General features: G+C 49.1%; 8 protein-coding genes across 8 annotated transcripts; 4 read left to right on the forward strand and 4 right to left on the reverse strand.

Annotated features, from left to right (window-relative positions):
- Positions 1-121: 121 nt before the first annotated feature.
- Positions 122-1993, forward strand: PtrM4_113210 (Trichoplein multi-domain protein; the record flags this gene model as incomplete). The annotated part of the gene is made up of 3 exons (XM_066108064.1): positions 122-978; positions 1035-1893; positions 1964-1993. 3 exons carry the CDS (start codon positions 122-124, stop codon positions 1991-1993), a joined length of 1746 nt encoding a protein of 581 aa, XP_065961249.1.
- Positions 1994-2274: 281 nt separating this feature from the next.
- On the reverse strand, positions 2275-4131 carry PtrM4_113220 (TolA, Membrane protein involved in colicin uptake; the record flags this gene model as incomplete). Its single annotated transcript, XM_066108065.1, has 1 exon — positions 2275-4131. One exon carries the CDS (start codon positions 4129-4131, stop codon positions 2275-2277), a length of 1857 nt encoding a protein of 618 aa, XP_065961250.1.
- A 440-nt stretch (positions 4132-4571) lies between these two features.
- PtrM4_113230 (rve multi-domain protein) lies at positions 4572-10526 on the reverse strand (the record flags this gene model as incomplete). The annotated part of the gene is made up of 2 exons (XM_066108066.1): positions 4572-4981; positions 6005-10526. The coding sequence occupies 2 exons, from the start codon at positions 10524-10526 to the stop codon at positions 4572-4574; spliced, it is 4932 nt and encodes a 1643-aa protein (XP_065961251.1).
- A 1042-nt stretch (positions 10527-11568) lies between these two features.
- PtrM4_113240 (Membrane-bound metallopeptidase) lies at positions 11569-13425 on the reverse strand (the record flags this gene model as incomplete). Its single annotated transcript, XM_066108067.1, has 1 exon — positions 11569-13425. One exon carries the CDS (start codon positions 13423-13425, stop codon positions 11569-11571), a length of 1857 nt encoding a protein of 618 aa, XP_065961252.1.
- A 3929-nt stretch (positions 13426-17354) lies between these two features.
- Positions 17355-17906, reverse strand: PtrM4_113250 (uncharacterized protein; the record flags this gene model as incomplete). Its single annotated transcript, XM_066108068.1, has 3 exons — positions 17355-17367; positions 17416-17687; positions 17748-17906. 3 exons carry the CDS (start codon positions 17904-17906, stop codon positions 17355-17357), a joined length of 444 nt encoding a protein of 147 aa, XP_065961253.1.
- Positions 17907-19768: 1862 nt separating this feature from the next.
- On the forward strand, positions 19769-20729 carry PtrM4_113260 (uncharacterized protein; the record flags this gene model as incomplete). Its single annotated transcript, XM_066108069.1, has 2 exons — positions 19769-20645; positions 20722-20729. 2 exons carry the CDS (start codon positions 19769-19771, stop codon positions 20727-20729), a joined length of 885 nt encoding a protein of 294 aa, XP_065961254.1.
- A 241-nt stretch (positions 20730-20970) lies between these two features.
- PtrM4_113270 (uncharacterized protein) lies at positions 20971-22701 on the forward strand (the record flags this gene model as incomplete). Its single annotated transcript, XM_066108070.1, has 1 exon — positions 20971-22701. The coding sequence occupies one exon, from the start codon at positions 20971-20973 to the stop codon at positions 22699-22701; it is 1731 nt and encodes a 576-aa protein (XP_065961255.1).
- Positions 22702-22757: 56 nt separating this feature from the next.
- Positions 22758-24197, forward strand: PtrM4_113280 (uncharacterized protein; the record flags this gene model as incomplete). Its single annotated transcript, XM_066108071.1, has 1 exon — positions 22758-24197. One exon carries the CDS (start codon positions 22758-22760, stop codon positions 24195-24197), a length of 1440 nt encoding a protein of 479 aa, XP_065961256.1.
- Positions 24198-24343: the final 146 nt, after the last annotated feature.

Consider the following 24343-nt stretch of genomic DNA (forward strand, 5'->3'; position numbering starts at 1 on the left):
TGGATTATTCATACTACTGTAACGTGTCTGTGCGCGTGATGCCCATAATCGCGTGCCGCACACCCCGCAACATCAACACCAATCCACCCTTACCACTTCAACCACCCATAACTCCACAACCATGAGTTGTATCAACGCTGCGATTGAAGCTATTGAATCGCGTGATCCCGGAGATAAATTTACATACTCTGAGGTTGCGCGCCGCTTTGGTGTTGATCGCTCTACGTTGTCGCGACGCCATCAACAGATCCGGGGCTCAAATGAAGCCAAATCACGTAATCAGCAACTCCTTCACCCACACCAGGAGCTACAGCTTCTAGAGCACATTGACGAGCTTACTGAGGCTGGCTTACCACCGACGAGGACTATGATCCAGAACTTTGCTAGTGCTATAGCCGGAAGGGCTACCTCCCAAAGCTGGGTGACGCGCTTCTTTCACCGTCATCCCGACGCGATTATATCACGTTGGTCAACTGGTTTGGACCGCAATCGCCACCGGGCTGATTCTGTATACAAGTACGAGTCGTACTTTGATCTACTATCTACTAAAATGGCTCAGCACCATATTCGGGCGCAGGATGTATATAATATGGATGAGAAGGGATTCCTTATTGGAGTGACGGGGAGGAGTAAGAGAGTGTTTAGTAAGCAGAAATATGAGACTGGGGGCTTTAAGAAAGTGATACAGGACGGCAACAGAGATTGGATCACTGTTATCGCTGCTATATGTGCTGATGGGAGTACGTTACCGCCCGCGATTATATACGAAGCTACTTCGGGCAACATGTACGCCAGATGGGTTGATGATATCGCAATTGACGATCCAGTCTACGTTACCTCAAGTCCCTCAGGGTGGACCAATGATCAGGTAGGCCTGGCATGGCTCGAACAGGTGTTTGATCGCCATACGAAGGAGAAGGCCGGCAATCACACACGCTTACTCATCCTTGACGGCCATGGGAGTCACGTTACTATGGAGTTTATTGACTATGCGATCGCCCACAATATTATGTTACTCATACTACCCCCCATAGTACCCATACGCTGCAGCCACTCGATGTGGTAATGTTCAAACCTCTGGCAGCCGCGTACTCACTCAGCTTGCAGCACTACCTCCAGGCGAGCCACGGTCTCTTAGCTGTGAGGAAGGATGACTTCTACCGTCTTTTCAAGCCTGCCTGGGACTCCTCTTTCATTAAGAAGCACGCGTTGAAGGCATTTAAAGCCACTGGGATAGCTCCTATAGATCCCGAAGTAGTACTTAAAAAGTTCCGAAAGTCAACACTAACAGCACCGCCGCCACTAGTGAACGTGAGTAGAGCTACTATCACGAACCTCATTAATCAGGCCTACGATCCGAGCTCTATTGCGGCCAACAACCTCTCAGAAATACTCCTCCGCCTCCAGGCTGCCAAAGAGATCGCCGAGTACGAGAAGGACGCACTGCGCGCGGCGCTACACGTTCACCAGAAGCCCCGCAATCGGCACGAACCTCCCCTAGATCTACAGCAGCGAAAAGCGTTCCATTCAGGGGCAGTTTGGTGGTCGCCGTGCAAGCTTCGAGAGGCCCGCTTCAGGCAGCTAGTGAAGGAGAAGGAGAAGGAGAAAGAGCTACTTGATAAGATAGAGTTGAAAGAGGCAAAGGAGAACAACAGGATCTATCAACTTAAGATCAAAGAGGCAGCGCGGGCGGCGCGTGAGGAGGCAAAGAAGGTGCGGGATGAAGCCAAGGCTGTAAAGGCTGCCGAACTTGACGCCAAACGACGCGATCGCGACGCTGCAAAGGCTATACAACAACCCCAATCGGGCAAGCGTAAGGCTTCAAAGCCCGCTGCAAAGCAACAGCCAAAAAAACGACGCGTGGGTGGTGCTGGCGGTGGTACTCTGGCTGAGGTGGCTGCACCGGCTCCCCACCAACAACCACCCGACGCGGCCGGGCCGTCAATACTCCGGCAAAATATAGATAGACAAAGTTGTAGAGCTACGTCTATAGATCAATACACCGGAAAATCTCGCGATAATAGTTATTGTACGTGGCTGCACAGCCTCAACTTTGCCGTCGTCGCGATATTGGTGGGGTGTGCGGCACGCGATTATGGGCATCACGCGCACAGACACGTTAACGTGTCCGTGCACCTTGTGCCCGGATTCATCTCATGCCCCGCGAACACCATCTTAGCGATCTCAAATTTGAAGCTGTACAACACCACACAATAGCTTAATATTAATAAAAACATAGCATTGCAGTAATTAGATACTTGCGATTAACTTGTACTATCTGAATTTTTGTGGGAGGTTGACGTTGCGGCCACGTGATGTGGTCTTTGGTGGTGGAGGCGATGGAGGAGATGCAACTCTATCGCGAGCTCTATCCTCCATCGCTCGTTTTTGACGCTTGTTCTTAGAAGAGGGCGCTCTTGAGGCTTTACGCTTGCGTTGTTGAGCTTGTTGGGTGGCTTTTTTCTGGTGTTGAGCTTCAACTTTGCGCGCGCGTTCAGCTGCTTTCTCAGCTCGCTCAAGCTCCCTTATCTCCTTGAGCCTCTGCCTCTCTACACGCTTCTCCTCGAGCTTAACTTGACGCTGCAGTTGAACCTCCTCACGCTGCTTCTTGGCCTGTGCTTTTTGGAGTTTCTCCTCTATCTTATCTCGCTCCCGTACTACTTCTCTAGCTCGAGCCTCGCGTATCTTGCGAGGAGACCAGAAGACAGAGCCACCGTGATACTCCTGGCGCTGTTGAAGGTCAAGAGCTTTGCCCTTCTTCTTATGCTTCTTTTTATGTTGAAGAGCCTCCTTTAAGCCCTCGTTCTCATGCTGTAAAAGCTTATACTGCACAGAGAGATGGTGAACGCTTGAGCGCAGCTTTCTTGCCTCATACTGATGGCTATCATTGACAGCAGCTCGTACTAACCGATCGAGCTTTCTCCAGTCATGATCAGAGAGCCCTGAAGATGAGCTTCTCTCAGCTTCTGGCGTGCTGGCAAATCTACGAAGGATAACGTTGGGATCTATTGGCCATATACCAGTAGCTTCAAACGCTTTTAATATAGTTGATTGCTTAAACGAGGCCTGCCAAGCTCTCCAGAAGAGTGGGAAGAAGTCTCCTTTCTTAATTGGAATGAGGCCTTGAGCCTTGTAGAGATGGTTAGTGAGCTCGTTGGAGTAGGCTTGAGAGAGTGGCTTGAACAGCACTACATCGAGCGGCTGGAGCGTATGAGTCGAATGGGGAGGAAGGATCATGAGGAGGATCCTATGGCGATCGCAGTACTTGATAAACTCCATCGTGAGGTGAGATCCATGGCCATCAAGGATGAGCAATCGCCATCTCCCTGATCGCTGCTTTGTATAGCGATCAAACACCTGCTCTAGCCAAGCTAGGCCTACGTCATTGTTTGACCAGCCTGTTAGAGATGATGAGACAAAGACCTCATGTTCTCCTGCCTTAATATCCTCCACCCAACTCGATCGTATGGCTCCATTTTTAGCTGCGTAGATAAGGGCTGGAGGCAGCGAGCTCCCATCGGCGCAGCAGCAGGCCAGGAGTGTCAGAAACTCGCGTGATCCATCCTGGAGAGATGCTCGAACCTCTTTCTTATCCCATTGACGCCTGCTAAATATCCTCTTACTCCTGCCTATCATACCAATAAGGAAGCCCTTTTCATCCATATTGTATATATCTCGAGCCTCTAGGTGGTATTCGGTGATCTTCTGGTGCAGCAGCTCGAAGTAGAGTCTATACTTTGACTCAGAATCAGCCAGGTGGCGCGTACGATCCATGGCGGTGGTCCACTTTGAGATAAGATAGATCTCGTGTCGGTTAATGAAGCGAGTAACCCAGCTCTCGCTGAGCTGCTGATGGGCTACTTCTGATGAGAAATTCCTGATCATCTCTCTTGTAGGAGGTAGGCCTTGCTTAGTGAGCTTAGTGATATATCGTACAAGCTCTAACTTTTGTTGTGGGCCGATAGCTTGCTGCTGAGCGTATCCATCGCTCCTAGGCCCTGTCACGCGCCTCCATCTTCGCCCTAGCGTTGAGCGGTTAACCCCCCATTTTTCAGCAACTTCTTTTAATGTGAATTTCTCTCCTGGATCGCGCGATTCTAAATCTGCAATCGCTTCATCAATCGGAGCCATAGTTGTGGAGTTATTGCGCGTCAAAGTTGTAGTATTGAGACACGCGTCGGTGTTCGGCGGGGCATGAGATGAATCCGGGCATGAGGTGCACGGACACGTTACAGTCCGTGCGCACCCAACGAGCCAGTTCAGCCAACGAGCCACCCCAACAAGATCAGACGACAAAAAAGATGAGGTTATTGAGCCACCCACAAAAGCTATTATCGTGAGATTTTGGGGGATATTAATATATTGACGCTACTAAAGCGTTTGCACTACTTGTATCTCGCTGGTGTCTTAAGTTGGCGCTCGCGCAGGCCAAATCTGGGTGGGGAGGGCGCCTCAGGCCGACCAGCGTCAACCCGACTTAATGGAGCAACAACACGACGACGCTTTGTCGGTTTTTTTGCTAGTTTATGTAAGGCTTCTCGCTTACGCTTATTTGCTGTATCGCGACTTTTTTAAGCGGTTGCAGCTTGTTGTTGTTGCTTTTTAAGTGCCCGTTCGGCAGCTTTCTCCTCACGCTGCCGTAACTGCTTGGCATCCCTCTCAATTTTGGCTTGTTGTCGAGCCACCTTTGCAGCTTCTTGAGAGCGCTTTTTCTTAGCAGCTTCTGCTGCTTTTCTCTCTCTATCGCGAGCTTTTTGGAGTTGTAGCTCCGCGGCTTCGTCCAGTTCTGCGGCCTTGCGCGCGCGGACGCTGGCAAGCTTCCTAGGACTGTAGAATACAGCTCCGCCGTGCCAATTGTCGCCCTCTTGAGTAGTCAGTGTTGTTGATTTAGACGGGCGGGACCTTATAAGGTTGAGTTCAGCGCGTAGCTCCGCGTTTTGGAGGCGGAAAAGCTCGTTGTTAACCTGCAGCGAGTGTAGGCCTTAGGACAGCCGTTTAGCTTTAAATTTGGCCTTGTCAGCCACCGCAGCGTTAAAAATTTTGCGCAGTTAAGGCTAGGTATCGCTATCGCCTTGCTCTCCAATTCCTGGCTCGTCATCTTATTGTTGTGGTTGGTTGTTGAAGCGTTGAAGTACCGGGTCTGCGTCCATCAGCTATACGCCTGTAGCTTTAAAAACTCTTTAATATAAGATCGTGAGTTATTATAGAGCTCTAAGCCGGCCAAAAGTTGCTGTAGAAGTCGCGTTTAGTAATCCTTAAGAGGCCTTAGGTTCGCTAGAGGCGTTAGGTAAGCTCCTCGGTGTAGTGCTTCGAAAGCGGCGAAAAGAGCACGACATCCAACGGCTGCAAACTGTGTGTAGAATGTAGTGGATACACTATAACTATAATGCGTTTGGCTTCACAATACTCCAAAAAATCGGGCGTGAGGTGGCTGGCGTGGCCGTCAAGGATTAGAAGGCGCTATTGCCGGCGAGCTTTGGCTGCTGTATAGCGTTCGAAGACCTGTTAAAGCTAGGCAAGTCTTAAATTATTATTTAACCATCCCAAAGCTGAGTGGGATACGAAAACCTAGTATTTTTCGGCCAACAGGTCGTCAACCTAGCTTAATTGAACCCTAGAGATGCCCTAGTAGATGAGAGCGGGCGGCAATGCCTCTCCAGAAGCGCATACGCAAGCCAGCAGCGTTACCTATTCTCTGTTACTATCTCTCATCGCCGCGGTACGCTCCTTTGACTCATAAACTGCCTTAGAGAAGATCCTCTTCCTGCGGTGGGCGATACCAACAAAGAAGCCCTTCTGATGAAGGTGGAGAAAACGTGCGTGAACTTGTTGTATTGGAGCTACGGGAGAAGGGAGAATATCTATGGTGCGCGCACGGAGCAGCTGACTAATCAGTGCCTGGCCAATCAGAGCACGGGAAGCCTGATTCACCGTGAATACTAGTGAAGGCTCTCACCGCGTCTCGACACACCCCCACAGGACCTGATAGTCCTGCTCTATCCACCTTTGTTGTAGTCCTTTGTTTCGATAGTTGGAGTCGTAAGGCCTAGCTGTTGTAGATACCTGCTGTGGGCTTGTCGTTCAAGAGGTTTCGTGAGGCCGTCAGCAGCCATCTCATGAGTTCGTACATGCTCTACGTAGAGGTTGCCGTCGCGGACTTGATCCTTGATGTAATGGTAGTAGATATCGACGTGCTTTGTACGCTCGTGATGACCCTCTGAGTGTAGTAGCTGTATAGATGGAGCGTTGTCTCCGTAGATAAGGATAGGATGGGTATCTGTACCGTTGTAACCGAGCTGGTGTAGCAGACGGTACAGCCAGGTAGCCTCCTTAGCGGCGTAGGTAAGAGCAACGTACTCAGCTTCAGTTGTTGAGGTTGTAACTAGCTTTTGCTTGACTGACTTGTGACAGATAGTACCTCCAGCAAGTTTGAACAAGTATCCGGAGGTTGATTTGCGGTCCTCGCCGTCAGCAAATGAGGCGTCGCTGTAGCCATGTAGGTGTAGCGTAGGATTAGTGTTGTTCTTGTTGTCATCGTATGATGTCGCATACATGGTGATAGGCATGCGTGCGTGTGGAGATGTAGCTCGATAGCTCATTACAAGAGATTTGAAGGTCTTGAGATAGTCGATGATCTGGATTGCGTACTCGTAGTGTTGTTGAGTTGGATTGCTCATAGCGCGGGCGAGATAGGCGACGTGGAAGGATATATCGGCTCGCAGTTGGGTTGCTGGATACAGCAGCTTGCCAATAACCTTTTGGTAGTTCTGAATTTGTTGTTGAGTTGCAAGATCAGTTGGAGATCGCAGCTTCAACTTGAGTACTGAGGTATCAAGCGGCGTGTAGCGAGGGAGCGCGTGTTGACGACTATACTCCTCTACAAGCTTGTCGACATATGACTCCATTGAGATCTCGATGAGTCGGGATGGTCGTGAGCGTCGGATCCGGAGACCTAGGTAGTGAGAGATTGGTCCTAGATCTCGACACTTGTACTTCTTGTATACAGCCTCTTTGATCTCCTTCATGCGTTGCTTCGTAGCTGTGATGAAGATGATATCATCAACATACGCAAGGATAAGACTGCCGTCTAGGTGTTTGAAGACACATGGATCTGACTCTAAAGGATCTAAGCCGATACCCTTGAGATAGCTCGATAGCTCATTGTACCAGAGGCGTGGTGAGCGGCGCAGGCCGTACAAAGCTTTGATAAGCTTGGCTTTGCGTCCGTCTGGCAGGCGGACATAGACTACTTCGTCTTTGTCTAGTTTACCGTTGAGAAAGGCGGTAACAACGTCTGCTTGCTCGCATTCTAAGTCTTCGGTTGCGACAAGGGCGAGAAGGACTTTCAGTGTAGTTGCGCGAGCTACTGCAACGTAGGTTTCGCGCCAGAAGTCGGTCTCCTGCCTATTGCCACAGACAACCAGTCGAGCCTTGAAGCGCTCGAGTTGTCCATCGTCCTTGACTTTGTATTTGTATACCCACTTAGTAGGCAGGGCGTATACGTCGGGAGGGATCGTGGTTGTGGTCTCCCATGTGCCATTCTGGTCGAGTGATACAAGCTCTTCATCTTCAGCAGCGATCAATTGCTTGCTGTATGGATGAAGGCGTGCTGCCTTGCGTGTGGCAGGCTCAGGCGGTAAGTCTGTTGTTGTTGCCTCTGTAATTGCCGTAGCAAAGCAACGAGAGACTGCCGCGTATCGGTTGGGCGGTCGAGTGATGCGACGACGTCCATCGAGTATGTTACGGGCATCAAATGATGCACTGATCTCGTCGTGACGTGGAGCGTTTTGGGATGTATCCCGACGCTGAGGTGTTGCTCGAGCATTAGCAACCTCGGTAAGACTGTTATAGTTGTCAATGTCCGCGTCAAAGTCAAAGCTAGACTGCGCTTCAGCCTCTAGTCCGTCAAATACATAACCACTACCTTGCTCCGGGAGAGAGACTTCATGGTGTGGAAATGAAGAGGGATCTAGTGCTGGCGGTGGATCTTGGATATAGAAGCATTGATCCGGTTTGGTTGTAGCTGTGTCTTCTTGGACTACAGCTTTGACGTCGTGTTTAGGCCAAGCAACACTGCTCGTACGGTGTATGGACTGTGTGACTGGATCCCACATAAGGTAGATCCGTGATCCTTCTCGACCGACGAAGTACATCTTGACCGATTGTGGTTCGAACTTGGCGCTCTGAACTCGTCGCTGTACTGGTTGATGGACGTACCCAGCTTCTCCGAAGGTGCGGAAGGAGCATAGGTTAGGCACAGGGTTTGCAACCTTCATGTGCTCAAATAGCAGCTGTCTTGGTGTCTTACTGTCTAGTACAGCAGAGCTGACGCTATGGTTAAGGACGTCGATAGAGTACTGGGCTGCGTATGGCCAGTATGACTTAGATATGTGAGGCGCCGCCAAAATCATTGTGCGTGCTCGGACCTCCACTACGTAGTTGCTGGCTTCAGCGACTCCATTCTGGTGGGGTGTATAGGCGGTGGAAGGCTCGGAGATGATGCCTTTGTCCTTGAAGTAACGCCCAGTCGTCTGGTTGAGGAACATGTTGTCGTTGTCCATGTGAACGATCGACACTCGAACGTGGTGTTGAGTTTCCATCTTGTCCAGGTGTTGTATAAGCTTAGATGTGATTGCTGCTTTGCAGTCTGTGAAATCAATCCAGCGGTATCGTGAGTAGTCGTCGGTGTACAGTATCCAGTAGCGCTCACCGTTGACACCTTCGGGCGTCACTGGTCCAACGATATCGATATGAATACGATGGAGGAACGTGGTTGAGCGGGCTGGAGACCGTCGTGAGATCTGCTTCTTCGATTTGGATAACATGCAGGCCTCGCATGAGAATGCCTGTGTTGTAGTGAGACGTAGGCCGGTGGTGTTGGCGACAAGAAGCTTAAGAGCTTTGGGGTCGGCATGGCCAAACAGCTCATGGAGCTCTTGGAGAGTAATCTCGCGATAGGGAGCGAGTACACCTGTTGGGTTGGTGGTTGCGGCGGTTGCAAAGGCAAACGCGCGAGCTGCCTCAAGCTCTGTGTTGGCGAGGAGGAGCGTAGGGATCTTGTCGATCTCAGGTGTGAAGGCGATCTCTTGTTGTGATGGCATGAGGTACAGCTTGCTGTCCCAGCCGTGGTAATAGAGATTTTTCGCTCGTAGTTTAGAGTGGGAGAGGACTGATACAAACATGTCCGGAGCGTATAGCACGTTAGTGAAGGAGACCTTGTTGAGTACACCTTCTGACGTGACGACAGTGATCTGAATGGTACCTACCTGCTTAGCAGTAATAGGTCCGGCTCCAGTATTAATTGTAGCAGGAGCAGTGTCGTGTAGAATTTGGAACTTGCTGCGATCATTGCAGATGTGATCGCTGCTTCCAGTATCGATAATGAATCGTTGTTTGAAGTTAGAGGTCTCCTTGGTGAGACTCTGTACCTTCTCTGACAAATGAACCGTTGTAAAGGCAAAGCCTTCAGCATTAATAGCTGCGGCGTTGGTGCTAGTAGGCTGTTGTTTGCCTTGTTGTTGAGCTTGGCGCTGACGCCAGGCTTCAGTGGCGAGGTGAGGAAAGGTGTACCAGCAGTTATCACCTCCTCCAGTATGGTTGCAGTCGCAGTGCTTGCAGTATGGGGAGGTATTTGTAGGTCTCTGAGTCGCACCCTCAGAACCTCTACCTCGTCCGCGCTGGGCTCGCCCATTGCCTCGATTGCCGCGGCCACGGGTGGCGCTTCTGTTGGCGTCGTTGTTATCACCAAGAGGCTGACTGCGGTTGTTGTCACCCCCAGAAGCTCGGATAGACGTGTTAATGGTCTTGATTGGGTCGTCGCGGCGGGCCTCGTCAATGAGCTCGCTGCACATGCGATCGACGTTCAGAGTAACGTTGCGGCGCAGATCAGCGCGGCGATCGCGTCCGTAGTCCGGGTAGGCGTTGTTGATAGCAAGAATGAACTGATACACTCGAGCTTTGTTAGATAGCTTACAGTCTGCGATGACGTCAAGCTTTGCAAGTCCTGCTTTAAACTTGTCGGTGAAGTTGGCTGTAGAGGGGCAGTCTTGAGCTCTCAGCTTGAAAAAATCTGCCCAGATAGTACACTCTTCAGTGACGCCTTGTTCACGATAACGAGCTGTAATAGCTTCGTACTTCTGCCTCACTGTGGGCAGGTTCATGACGTTGTCCCATACTGATCTTGGTACTGTATTGAGTATAGCCAAGGTGAGAGACGATTCTCGGGAGTTGTAAATACGATAGAGCTCATAGTCTTTGTCGTACTGTGTAGTAACTTCTTTGTTGTGGGCTCGTACGCGTTGCTGAGCGTCAAGCAGAAGTTGTGGCGTGTTGAATGCCGATGACGTAGTTGTCGGTTCAGTTTGATAGTGAGGTGTTTCTGGGTATGTGACCATGTAGCTGCCGTCGAGTAGACCTCCGATAGAGTGAATATTTGCGTACAGCTTCAATGCTGCTTCCCAGTGGTAAGCGTTGCTACCATCTGCTTGTAGCTTTGGGATCGCGTCCATCGCTGTGGATGGCGCCATCGTGACTTTATCGTCGTCGTCGTCGCGCGAGTGACTGATGTTGTGTTCAACTGATCGGTTCTGCTGCTGCGGAAATCGCACCTCTAGAGCACTTTATCGTGATAGAGGAGGGCTCATAACCTGATGAAGGTGGAGAAAACGTGCGTGAACTTGTTGTATTGGAGCTACGGGAGAAGGGAGAATATCTATGGTGCGCGCACGGAGCAGCTGACTAATCAGTGCCTGGCCAATCAGAGCACGGGAAGCCTGATTCACCGTGAATACTAGTGAAGGCTCTCACCGCGTCTCGACACCTTCTCATCCCTATTGTACGTGTTGCGCTCTTCAATCCCATGTTCTCGCATCTTAGAGTGCAGCAAGTTGAAGTACAACTCGTATTTACGCTTGTTGTCAGCTAAGTGACGCTCACGATCCATACCGGTGTCCTATTTGGTGATAAGCTCGTCGGGATGACGTTGTTAAAACCGGGTAACCTAGCTATCCGAAACCTCATGCTGCGCAACCGCGCTGCCGAAATTTCTCAAAATACTCCTTGTAGGTGGTACGCCGTCTCTTGTAGTCCCTTCTATGTATCCGATAAGCTCATCCTCTTGTTGTGGGTTAAGGTTTCGTCGATGTTCGGCCGCCTCTGTGCCCCGGGGTTGCTGTGCGCCCCAGTGCCTTCGCGACAGCGTCGTTCGATCAACTCCGAATATTTTTGCAACTTGGCGGTACGAGAATTTATCTCCAGCCCCACGCGATTCGATATATTCAATCGCTTCTTGAATCGGGTCCATGGTTGTAGAGTTATGACGCGTCGCAGTTGGGTGGGTTCATGAGGCAGCGGGGGTTGGGGTGGCTCGTTGGCTGAACTGGCTCGTTGGGTGCGCACGGACTGTAAGCTACGTTTAACGTGTCCGTGCACCTCGTGCACGGATTCATCTCGTGCACGCCGAACACTATCTTAGCGATCTCAAAAATGAGGCTGTACAACGCCACATAATAGCTTAATATTAATAAAAACGTAGTATAGCAGTAATCAGATGCTTGCGATCAACTTGTACTATCTATATTTTTGTGGGAGGTTGACGTTGCGGCCACGTGATGTGACTTTGGCTGGAGTAGCAGATAGCTCATCTCCAGCTTGAACACCAGCGTGAGCAGCGCCAGCGCGTTTTTGACGCTTGTTACTTGGTGAGAGTACTTGTGAGGCTTTACGCTTGCGTTGTTGAGCTTGTTGGATAGATTTCTTCTGGTGTTGAGCCTCAACTTTGCGCGCGCGTTCAGCTGCTTTCTCAGCTCGCTCAACCTCCCTCATCTCTTTGAGCCTCTGCCTCTCTACACGCTTCTCCTCGAGCTCAACTTGACGCTGCAGTTGAGCCTCCTTACGCTGCTTCTTGGCCCATGCTTTTTGGAGTTTCTCCTCCGTCTCATCTCGCTCCCGTACTGCTTCTCTAGCTCGAGCCTCACGCAACTTGCGAGGAGACCAGAAGACAGAGCCACCGTGATACTCCTGGCGCTGTTGAAGGTCAAGAGCTTTGCCCTTCTTCCTGTGCTTCTTTTTGTGTTGAAGAGCCTCCTTTAAGCCCTCATTCTCATGCTTTAAAAGCTCATTCTGAACAGAGAGATGGTGGACGCTTGAACGCAGCTTTCTTGCCTCATACTGATGGCTATCAGTGACAGCAGCTCGAACTAATCGATCTATCTTTCTCCAATCATGATCAGAGAGCCCTGACGATGAGCTTCTCTCAGCTTCTGGCGTGCTAGCAAATCTACGAAGGATAACGTTGGCATCTATCGGCCAGATCCCAGTGGCTTCGAAGGCCTTTAATATGAGGCTCTCTGTGAAGGAGGATATCCATGCGCTCCAGAAGAGTGGGAAGAAGTCTCCTTTCTTGATTGGGACGAGGCCTTGAGCCTTATGGAGATGATTGGTGAGCTCGTTGGAGTAGGCTTGAGAGAGTGGCTTAAATAGCACTACATCGAGCGGCTGGAGCGTGTGAGTCGAATGGGGAGGAAGGATCATGAGGAGAATCCTATGGCGATCGCAGTATTTGATAAACTCCATCGTGACATGAGATCCATGGCCATCAAGGATAAGTAATCTCCATCTCCCTGATCGCTGCTTTGTACAGCGATCAAACACCTGCTCAAGCCAAGCTAGACCAATGTTATTGTTTGACCAGCCTGTCGGAGATGATGAGACAAAGATATTATGTTCTCCTGCCTTGATATCCTCTACCCAACTTGATCGTATAGCTCCTTTCGCAGATGCGTAGATAAGGCTTGGGGGCAGCGAGCTCCCATCGGCGCAGCAGCAGGCCAGGACTGTCAGAAACTCGCGTGATCCATCCTGGAAAGATGCTCGAACCTCCTTCTTCTCCCATTGACGCCTGCTGAATATTCTCTTGCTTCTGCCTATCAAGCCAATTAAGAAGCCCTTCTCATCCATATTGTATATATCTCGAGCCTCAAGGTGGTATTCGGTGATCTTTCGATGCAGCAGCTCGAAGTAGAGTCTATACTTTGACTCAGAATCAGCCAGGTGGCGCGTACGATCCATGGCGCTGGTCCACTTTGAGATGAGATGGATCTTGTGTCTGTTGATGAAGCGAGTAACCCAGCTCTCGCTGAGCTGCTGATGGGCTACTTTTGATGAGAAATTCCTGATCATCTCTCTTGTAGGAGGAAGGCCTCTCTCTGTGAGCGTTTTGATATATCTCACAAGCTCTAGCTCTTGTTGTGGGCTGATAGCTTGCTGCTGAGCGTATCCATTACTCCTAGGCCCTGTCACGCGCCTCCACCTCCGCGATAGAGTTGCGCGGCTGACACCCCATTTCCTCGCAAACTCTGCTAATACAATTTTTTCTCCGGGTTCTTGCGACTCTAAATCTGCAATCGCATCATCAATTGGAGCCATGGTTGTTGAGTTATAGCGCGTTGAAGTTATGACGCTGAGACGCGCGTTTGGTGTTCAGCGTGCACGAGATGAATCCGTGCACGAGGTGCACGGACACGTTACAACACTAAAAAACTATCACGAGATCGCTCCTACTGCAAAACCAGCAGCCTCACCAGCAGCTAGCTGCTGCCTCTTCCCCGCTCAAGCTGACCAAGCTACTCAAGCCGGCTTCCTCCTCAGCTTGACTTGGCTTGTTAATTACTATGAGGCAGCTTGACTTGAGGGAACAATCAAGCTTCAAGCCGGTCAAGTCAAGCGCTTGATCTGGCTCGCTTGTTGGAATGCCTGCACAACACTCAGCAAAATAGGGTGGTTACACAACTTACTCTATTTCCAGTTCATGTGGATCTCGAAATGAGCCCAGGAAATGGCCTCTAATATGTGCTGGCCCACCTTCACATTGAGCATGTAGCATGTTAGCTACTATCGACCATTTACTGCCTCAGCCGCGATTTATCCAGTTTTGAACGCCGACCGCCTCTTCATCTCGTATCTGTCTTACATATGACGTCTTATATATGCCTGGGTGTCAATTAATGTTACATGAGGCTATTCTGGTTCGCGAGCACGTGAAAGAAAATATCTATGTTATGAGTAGTAGCACCTGCATCTGCACCGGCAGCCAGCGGTATTCCATCTCTCCACCAAATTCGACCATCTAAGATCGTCACGCCACTTCAGGCACAAAAACGACACACTATCGCTTGGGACTAAGACCGAACAACCACTCTTGTCTACAACGGCAAAGCTTACTTTTATTGCCACTGTGGCTGTACTCCTCTCGACCGTAGTAGCGCGCCAGGCGGTAGTTCCGGACAAGCAATGCTGTGCCGGTTCATTGCAGTATTGTAAGCTCCAACAACGCCCAATACTGTGTGAACCAATACGACGGTCAGGACTGTAAATGTTGCCATTCAGGACTACCCTTCTTGGAATCGGCCCGATGCTTCTTGGCCGAATGTTCTACAACCTTCACTTTCACTCCTTTGCCGTTATGTGCTTACGCATATCTTATGTATATAACCTTGTGTATCTACTCCGTAGGACAATCGACGCAGTTCTCATATGCAGTTGTTGACGTCTTGTCTACTGCGATAGTAAAGCCGCGTGCCCATCGAACACCAACTTTTCGAGATGACAAAAAGGTCCTGGATTACCCTTTTTTCATCTCAAATCTATTGAAATGCCTTCCTAGAATCAGTTTCCAACGTCTGTTTCTGAGTGCAGGCGTTGTGGCGGGCGCGCTGGCCGCTGCAACTTTGACAGAGTTGTGACCTGGCCTTAGTTGAGAGAAATCTCTGCAAGTGGTCCGTGCGCCAACTGATTTTAGATGTTCGATCGAAGGCACCCTCTACGAAACCGACAGAGCAACGGCTCTTCCTTAGGTATATAGCTCTATTGCTGCAAAGTAATAGGCCTATATATCTAGATGCTACCTATACCCGAACGCCCTAAACCAACTCGATATACCGACCCCATATACCGAACCGCTCCAGCACCTGCTGTCACCAGCACACTCACGAGCAAAACACCGACCAGGCACTAGATGTATAGATCTATTATCTCTCTTGTAGATCCCTATATACAGACGCCTACACCAAATACCCTCTCCACCGAACGCCCTAAACCGACCCGATATACCGACCCCATATACCGAACCGCTCTAGCACCTGCTTTCACTAGCACACGCACGAGCAAAACACCGACCAGGCAATAGCTGTATAGATCTATTCTCTCTCTTGTAGATCCCTATATACAGACGCCTACACCAAATACCCTCTCCACCGAACGCCCTAAACCGACTCGATATACCGACCCCATATACCGAACCGCTCTAGCACCTGCTTTCACTAGCACACGCACGAGCAAAACATCGACCAGGCAATAGCTGTATAGATCTATTCTCTCTCTTGTAGATCCCTATATACAGACGCCTACACCAAAAACGCCCTCTCCACCGAACGCCCTAAACCGACTCGATATACCGACCCCATATACCGAACCGCTCTAGCACCTGCTTTCACTAGCACACGCACGAGCAAAACATCGACTAGGCAATAGCTGTATAGGTCTATTATTGTTAGGTTATAATAGATCCCTGTATACAGACGCCTACACCAAAACGCCCAAAACATCGACTAGGTAATAGCTGTATAGATCTATTCTGTCTTGTAGATCCCTATATACAGACGCCTACACCAAATACCCTCTCTACCGAACGCCCTAAACCGACTCGATATACCGACCCCATATACCGAACCGCTCCAGCACCTGCTTTCACTAGCACACGCACGAGCAAAACATCGACCAGGCAATAGCTGTATAGATCTATTCTCTCTCTTGTAGATCCCTATATACAGACGCCTACACAAAACAACAGACAGACACTGTATAAAACTACAAACAATATTTCTTTTCGCAAAGAGCTCGCTGTTACATCTCTTTCTGTTCACCACACTGCTCTTTAGCACCCGCGCCAATGGAAGACTAGCTCGGAAATTGGACTACGCAACTATCCTCCAAATTGTACAAGACCTATAGAAACTCCATATTGAACAACATACATAGAACGGCTTAGCCAAAGTCCTACATAGTCACCGACTGATACAGGACTCTAATGGAAATATAATAATAATAATAATAATAAAGCCGCGTGCCGAAAGCTCCTTCACCAGTCTGCCAAAAGCGATAACTTCTTCCTTTACACAGCCAACCGAGGGTAAGTCGTGGGAAGAATCTCACTAATATCATATTGTTGGACGTTTAGGGCTGACAATCTCGTGTAGAGTCGTGCCTACTTGTTTTTGCTCTCAGCTCAATGCAGCGGTACCCGATGACTGCTAGTATTCATCTCTGTCACAACCGAACGAAGACCGGATAGCATAGCATTGTAGAAGAAGGCAATCATTGTACCGGCTGGAGGAACTTCTTTGAATAAGCGTACAATCGTACAATGACAAGCAATAACGCGTTCTCTCTGTGTTCGACTTCGCTCAGCACTCGACTTTGTTCTGCGCCTTTTCTTTCAGGTTCAGGCACGCTGAGACTTGGCCATCAACTCCGATTCTAGCAACTTGTATAGACTGTGCGAACGTAGATCTTGCTAGTAGCATGGACGAGTGGATCATGCACGATTGATTTGTGGCCCCTACCTTCATCCTTGGTACTGCATTTCTCGTCAACGTGAATTTGCTTTCTCCGCCTTGTGATAGAATTCTATTTGAATACTCCACAGTCTGATGTCGGCTTTTCGATCTCTGTTCCTCGACAGATTGTGCCCTTGCGGGGTACGTAAATCTATATGATGTGATGAGGGCATAAAAGCGATAGGCCAGAAGGGAGTCAGCTAGATAGCGAACTGTTCAACTTCGTACTGAGATTCAAAAAACATTGCTTGTTTTCGTGTGGCGTATCTTGGGCGCATTGGGAACATGCGGGATGTTCAGCTGAAAACTACGGCTGAACAGTTGATAACGTTCGTCGACAACAAGCTGTCCACGGGTATCCCCACTTTGGGAAACAGATGATCCCAGGGAATTCAGAGCTATATCGCGATTTTACTTGTTCAATAAAGCTATTAGGAGATCCCACGTGCATAATCTTAGCATTTTTATGCATGTGTATGCGTGTATGCGTAAGTCGCTGACGGCCCGGTCGGGTATGTATGTATGTATGTATGTAATCCATTAACGTCCTTTATCAGTCAGAGACTATGTAGGACGGTGGCAGATGCCATTCTAGCTATTTTTATCTCTCCTTTGACGTTCGTTGGTTGTGTTTTGATATTGGCAATAAGTCGATCTTCCCCTGAGAGATAATGTAACTTTCCAATAGGAACCCCAGCATTCCGCATGATTGCATACGCCGTCACGTTATGAAAGAAGCTGTCAAGCATTGACGCTATATCAGTAAAGTTCACACAGGCAAGAATACATTCATGTTACTTACAAATTTGGCATGACAAACTCCTGCAGATAGGTCAAGCCGTTCAAGTCGAAATGCCACATGTTGGGCACGTCGATCGTGACAGGCATCTTGTCCTTTCCGCCGAAACACTCCGGACGTGCTTCCTCAAAACATTGCAAGGCCTCTTCGATCTGTGTGTACAGGTCCTGGAAAGAGGCCGCGCCAAAGTTGAATGTGGGCACTTCCATGTTAGCGAGGCGCTGGAGGGCTCGTGTGGCAGTGGTGACCTGGAAGAAGATCTGAAGGGAGAGTGGCTATAGTTGAAGTATCTTTAGATAAAGTTCTCTGTTCCCATTACAAGGGAGGTGACGTACGTGCATGTCAGGGGAGAGTCTAGCGTCGAGGAGCTTCGAGTGCGGGTACCCGTTCTCCTCGCACCACTCCTCGCCTTTCTTCAAAACCACCAAGTGATTCTGCATGGCCTTCCGGAGGACCGGTACGCATAGTTCGTAGAGAGTTACAGTGGGCGTCATCTTTGGTTGTAACTAAGATCGTGACAAAGACGTTACGTATCTATTTACGTAGACGTTTAGCGCCAAGGGAGAGGACAGAGTACGAGAAACGTGAGGAACGAAAATTGATTGGTAGTTTAACCCACTTCCCCCGACCATAAGGCCCGAGTTTCATCGCTGCCAAGTGCCATATATCCCGAAGACTGACGATCAATAACCCTGCTGTATGCCATGCTCTGCTCTTCTGCCTTTTGCTAAGCTCTACCGGAACTTTCAACAAAGGTTATCATGCATTCGTGATATGTACAATGATGTATTCGTTCATTACAGTACAGCCGGGCTATCATAAACATCCGTACGCGGAAGCCTCCCAGACTTTGGAAAGTATTCCCCGCACTTTCACCTCAATCGCATTTTGCGCTGTGCCAGCCTCGGCACGCTTTTGTTCTGCTTGTATCATTTGCAGTTTCTTCTGAAGACTGTCCAGCCCCTCCTTTACCACAACACGGCCGACGACTTTGCATTCCTCGCTATCCAACACGAATCTACCCATCTGAAACGTGCTATTGCCTAGCTCAGTGCGGTCAACACCGGTGCTTTTGCTGATGTGATGATCCGTTGTGGCGAACTTTGCTTGTCCTGCTACATAGAGAGAGCAAAGAGTGTCCAGTTTATCCAGCAAAACCATTGTGCGCAACGGGTCGGAAGAGCATGCGCTGCAGTCTATCATAGCCTGGTGTAAGTTGGATAGCCTTTGGTCGAGTTCTAGCACACTCTCTAATGTGTTATATTCTGCGACAGAATCTTGTAACGCGATGCCGCCGTGATTGTAGGAAATGCCTTCAGTATTCGCCAGAAATTTTTGACACATGCACTGCCTTGTTTGGTCGCTTGACAAAGGGCCCTATGCATGTAGTCAGTAACCATAAAGCATTATGGTTGGCTAGCAATGATTATTCTCCGGTTCCGAATATCGTACCCGGATGGCCATTTCCCATATAAACTGTGGGGTTGCTTGGTAAAAGGATGAAAGGGCGGAGAAATTGCAAGCGAGTACGTCGTATGACTATGGCAGTCTTATATGCGTGCTGTGCCGCATTGCCTAATGGGGTGAGTAAAGGCGAAATTGAAAGTTATGTTGAGAAGATGTAAGGTTCAGTCCAGGTCGGCGGGGATGAGGCTCGTGGAAGTAAGCCCGAGCAGAAGGACCGACGCGGAATGATGATCTGTCATGTAAATCCCCAGATCATCATGATAATAAGAAGACAGAACAACAGCTCTTAGTGTAGTTCAATCCAATACGTGGTGACCTAACATACCTCTACTCGGTTCCCTATGGTAGTCATACCACCAGAGGAGACCTTGTTCCAATAGGTTATGAGCCCGGTTGCCTAACCCAACGTTATTGGTTTTAAACACCTAACCAAGTCACGAAGGACTTAGATTCGAGAAGGAATCAAAAACACTCACCCAAGTCACGAAGGACTTAGATTCAAGCAGGAATCGGAAAAGAGAAAAAGTCGTGTACAACGCGGTTGACACGCAACCATACTTACACACACCGTCTCCACGCTCGAGAACCGATAACGACTGCACCACCCGCAGAACATCGCCCGCATCGCCCGCATCGCCCGCATCGCCCGCATCGCCCGCATCGCCCGCATCGCCCGCATCGCCCGCATCGCCCGAATCAACCGCATCACCCGCACAAGATGGCTGCAGAGAAGGAAGAATGGAAGATCCCCCAGCTCACAGCCGAAAACCACGATACTTGGTTTCGCCGAAACAAGGTCAAGCTTAAGGGGAAGAAAGTCTTCTATGTCTGCGAGAAAAATCTGGTACAGCACTGTCAAATAGCAACAGCTAGTAGACTAACGGAGGCTATGGAAGAGTTGGAAATTGCTGAAACAGACAAGCATACCAAGATCCGCGTCAACATTGAAAAAAGAGACAAGTACCTAGAAGATGAAGCCACTGCAATCGATCTCTTGTTTCGGTCGCTTAGCGAGGATGACCAAGCCCTCATTGACGAATACGATACTGCCTTCCAATTCTGGGCCTACCTACAAAAGAAGTACACCCAAACTGACGCCACAACTGCCAACATATACATGACTAGAATTCAAACGTTCACATTTAATCCCGGGAACACGATTGTTGGATCATGGGAGAAGCTAAAGGACTACCGACGTAAACTTGTAGCAGCAGACGCCGACACCAACGGAGCTTACAAGGACTCTGCACTACTACTCGTTCTTATCAGATCACTTCCGAAAGAATTCAAGACTACGATTGACACCTTAAACGCCCAACTTAACCTCACGGTTGAACAGAAACTTAAGTTTCTGGAAGAGAAGGAGGTTCGAGACCAGCAAGACGCCAACGAAAAAGCTCTTCCAGCATTCCGAAAGACGGAGAAGTATGTTCCGCCTTACAGGCGTCGAAATCATAAGAACTCGCCACTATCGTCTGACTCCGAATCTGGTGCCAAATTCACGGTCCAATGCTTCCTTTGTGATGGAGCCCATGGCGTACGAGACTGCCCAAGACGTGAGAGAGCTCGAAAGCTCCTTAAGGAATACGACGCTAAGAAATCATCTAAGCTGCTCGTTAAGACACCTAAGCAAAGGAATTCCCACAAAAGGACTGGCAAAGCATATGGAGCCGAAGAAGTCAATTCAGAGTCAGATGAATTATCTGAGACCTCAGACTCCGAACCCGAGGAAATTGAGACATGCCGTCTCTCAAAAGACATCGTCGGTAAGGCCTCTCCATCTACCTGGGCTGCCGACACTGGCGCATCCTCTCACATGTCTGACCAACCCTCATTATTTAGACGAATGATTAAGATCAAACGAAGAGTCGTTCGGGTTGGAGGGGAGAATTATATGCGGACTGGAAAGGAGAAGCTCAAGTGGTGTGTAAGGATGGATCGTCGACATGGCTGTCAGAAGTACTGCTTGTACCTAACCTTGGAGTCAATTTGTTATCAGGAAGAAGAATTTGCGCAGCAAGCCTGAAGGGTCGTTTCAATTCACACGCACTATACTTCAAACTAGGAAAGAAGGTTATTATTGAAGCAACTATGGACGACGGCCTCTACGTAGTGTCACACATTGCCGATGGATACCAAGAAACAGCATTTCTAGGCACGGAACTCCATGCACCAGTTAAGAGCGAGCTTAAGGTTAATGAAAAGGAGAGATACTTGCTGTATCACAGACGCTTCGCACACCTAGGACCTGCAAAGATTGCTAAACTCCACGAAGTTACAACTCTCCAGAAGAAGATTCAAGTTCCAGAGAAGATAGAAATCTGCGAAGTGTGTTCTCTGACGAAAATGAAGAACAGCATCCCTAAGCAGCTGAGAGAGCATAAGGCCACGAAGCTAGCCTTAGTACAGTTTGACATTGCAGGACCCTTTCCAACATCTCTGCGAGGAAACAGGTGGTTCCTCCTTATTATTGACAGTTACACGCGAAAAAACTGGGTTATCCCGCTGAAGAAAAAGGGAGACGCACAAAGGGAACTCCAAATCTGGAAGACCTTTGTAGAACATCAAACTGGCGAAAAGGTTAAAGCTGCTGGAACTGACAACGCACCAGAACTTCTACAGCAAGCCGAGGAATGGAGAGTTACACAGGGCGTGGAAATTCAGCCTACAACAATTGCTTCCTCACACCAGAATGGACCAGCTGAGCGAAACATCCAAACCGCTGAAGCTGATATGAGAGCAATGCTGAAAGACGCTGGTTTACCAATTGAGTTTTGGGATGAAGCTGTCGAAGCAGACGCATACCTGCGAAACCGCACAAACACAGGACCCACGATCAATGGAAAGCAAGTCAGTCCTGAAGAGGCATTCACAGGAACGAAACCATCCATTGACCACATCCGTGTATGGGGGAGCAAATGCTATTCTTACATCAACCCCAAAACGATTCCAGCAGACCAACGACATGACAAGCTCGTGGACCGTGGCAGAGTTGGAGTATTCATGGGATATTCTGAGACAACAAACAAGCAGTTCAAGTTCTATTCGCCAGAGCTTGGATACACCTCAAGGACAAGCCGATTATCAGTGGACGAATACACCCCTGGAGGAAAAGTTGAACTACGACTGCGAAACATACCAGCTGGACCACAAGGGACGCAGAATACGATGCCAGACCGAAAACCAAGAGGAAGACCTAGGAAGGATCTGGAATCATCTCCTGCAGAACCAATGGAACCACCTCCTGCCAAATCAATGGAACTATCTCCTGCAGAACCAATAGAACCATCTCCTGTCGAACTAATGGAACCATCTCCTGTCGAACTAATGGAACCATCTCCTGTCGAACCAATGGAACCATCTCCTGCAGAAATAGTGGAGCCAGTTCCCGAGAACCCAATAGAACTGTCGTCGGCAGAGCTAACTCCCGAACCAGTTAAGCGTCACAGAGGAAGACCAGGGAAGCTAACGACTATTCCCCCTACTGCACCATCTGATGAGCGGGTTCCTAATCTTGTGGACGAAGAGGGACCCGAAGAACCGTATACCCAGTCTGTACGAGAAGAGGAGGCTCCACGATACTTCACCAGACAAGCCAAACGAAAGAGGTCTAACGAAGAGGTTGTTGAGGACGAGAGATTTAGCAAGATCGTTAAAGCTATGCTAGCCCAAGCTGGCCTTATAGAAGAGCAAACACGACTATCTGAGAAGGCTTTTGCAGCAACCGAGATCGCAGGAATCCAGATCCCCAGACACACGAGCAAGCTATCAACGACCCAAAGTATGGAAAGCAATGGAAAGCAGCAATACTTGAAGAGATAATCGCGTTAATGGAGAATCGAACCTGGGAGGAAGTTCCAAAGCCAAAAGACGCGAACATGGTTGATTCAAAGTGGGTTTTTACAGTCAAAACAAATCTCGACGGGACTGTTGAGAGGTTTAAGGCACGCCTTGTGGCAAGAGGTTTTACGCAAGTACACGGAACAGACTACAACGAGACTTTCGCCCCGACAGTTCGCATGGACACCTTACGTCTGTTTATGGCCACTGTCGCAGCGGAAAACCTAGAATGTTTTCACTTTGACATCAAGAATGCTTTCACAGAGTCGCATTTGAAGGAAGAGATCTTTCTTAAGCAACCCCAGGGAGTAGAAGTTAAGAAAGGATACGTCCTTAAAGTTCTCCGCAGCCTATATGGACTCAAACAAGCTGCTCGTGACTGGAACTTGTTAATAAAGAAAGAACTTCTGGCATGGGGATTCGTGCAAAGCCTTGCCGACCCGTGCATGTTTATCCACGAAGAAAAACAACTCCGTATCCTCGTCTACGTTGACGACATTGCTGTTGCCGCAAAAGATCGAGCTCAAATTGATTGGTTCTACAAGAAGCTTTCTGGAAGATTCAACACCAAGAACCTAGGGGAGATTCATAAGATCCTTGGAGTACGAGTTACGCGAGACAGAAAGCGCCGCACAATCTACCTCGATCAAGAACAGTACATACACGCAGTACTTGACAAGTTTGGAATGTCTAGCAAACAACACAGAGACAAGAAGATTCCATCCGCAGATTACACGTCATTTAGGCCAGCCACTAACAACGACACCCGAATCGACATCACTGAATACCAGCAAGTGATAGGGAGCCTTATGTTTGCTATGGTTCTTACACGCCCAGACATTGCATTCACCCTCGGAAAGCTAAGCCAATACATGAGCGATCCAGCAGAACATCATGGCCATGCGTTGAAGAACCTGCTACGATATCTAAGGTCGACAGTAACAATGAAGCTACGCTACGGACCAGGGGGAGTACACTCGCAATTTGTCATCTACTCTGATGCTGACTGGGCAAGCGACATGGTAGACCGAAAGAGCGTTTCAGGGAGCACTGCAATGTTCTACGGAGGTCCAATATCATGGTCTAGCAAGAAGCAACGGTCTGTTGCAACGTCAAGCTGCGAATCTGAATACATCGCACTATCAACATGCTGTAAGCAAGGCCAGTGGATTGCTCAAATGTTCAGAGATCTTGGGTTCCCAAAGTACATTGGAAAAGACACCAACAAGGTCCAGATGCTAGGAGATAACCAGGGTGCCATTGCACTTACAAAGAACCCTCACCTTCACGAAAGATCAAAGCACATCGACGTCTGTTATCATTTTATCAGAGACCTAGCAGAACAAGGTAAACTCGACGTGGCCTACGTGCCAACTGTAGATATGGTGGCTGATGGAATGACAAAGCCGTTGCAGCGAGTCGCATTCGAGAAATTCAAGAACCAATTAGGAGTTGTCCTTAGACCGGACCTGCCCTGAGGGGGAGTGTTGAGAAGATGTAAGGTTCAGTCCAGGTCGGCGGGGATGAGGCTCGTGGAAGTAAGCCCGAGCAGAAGGACCGACGCGGAATGATGATCTGTCATGTAAATCCCCAGATCATCATGATAATAAGAAGACAGAACAAC

Source organism: Pyrenophora tritici-repentis, chromosome 6, assembly GCF_003171515.1.
Source record: "Pyrenophora tritici-repentis strain M4 chromosome 6, whole genome shotgun sequence".
NCBI classification, from domain to species: domain Eukaryota; kingdom Fungi; phylum Ascomycota; class Dothideomycetes; order Pleosporales; family Pleosporaceae; genus Pyrenophora; species Pyrenophora tritici-repentis.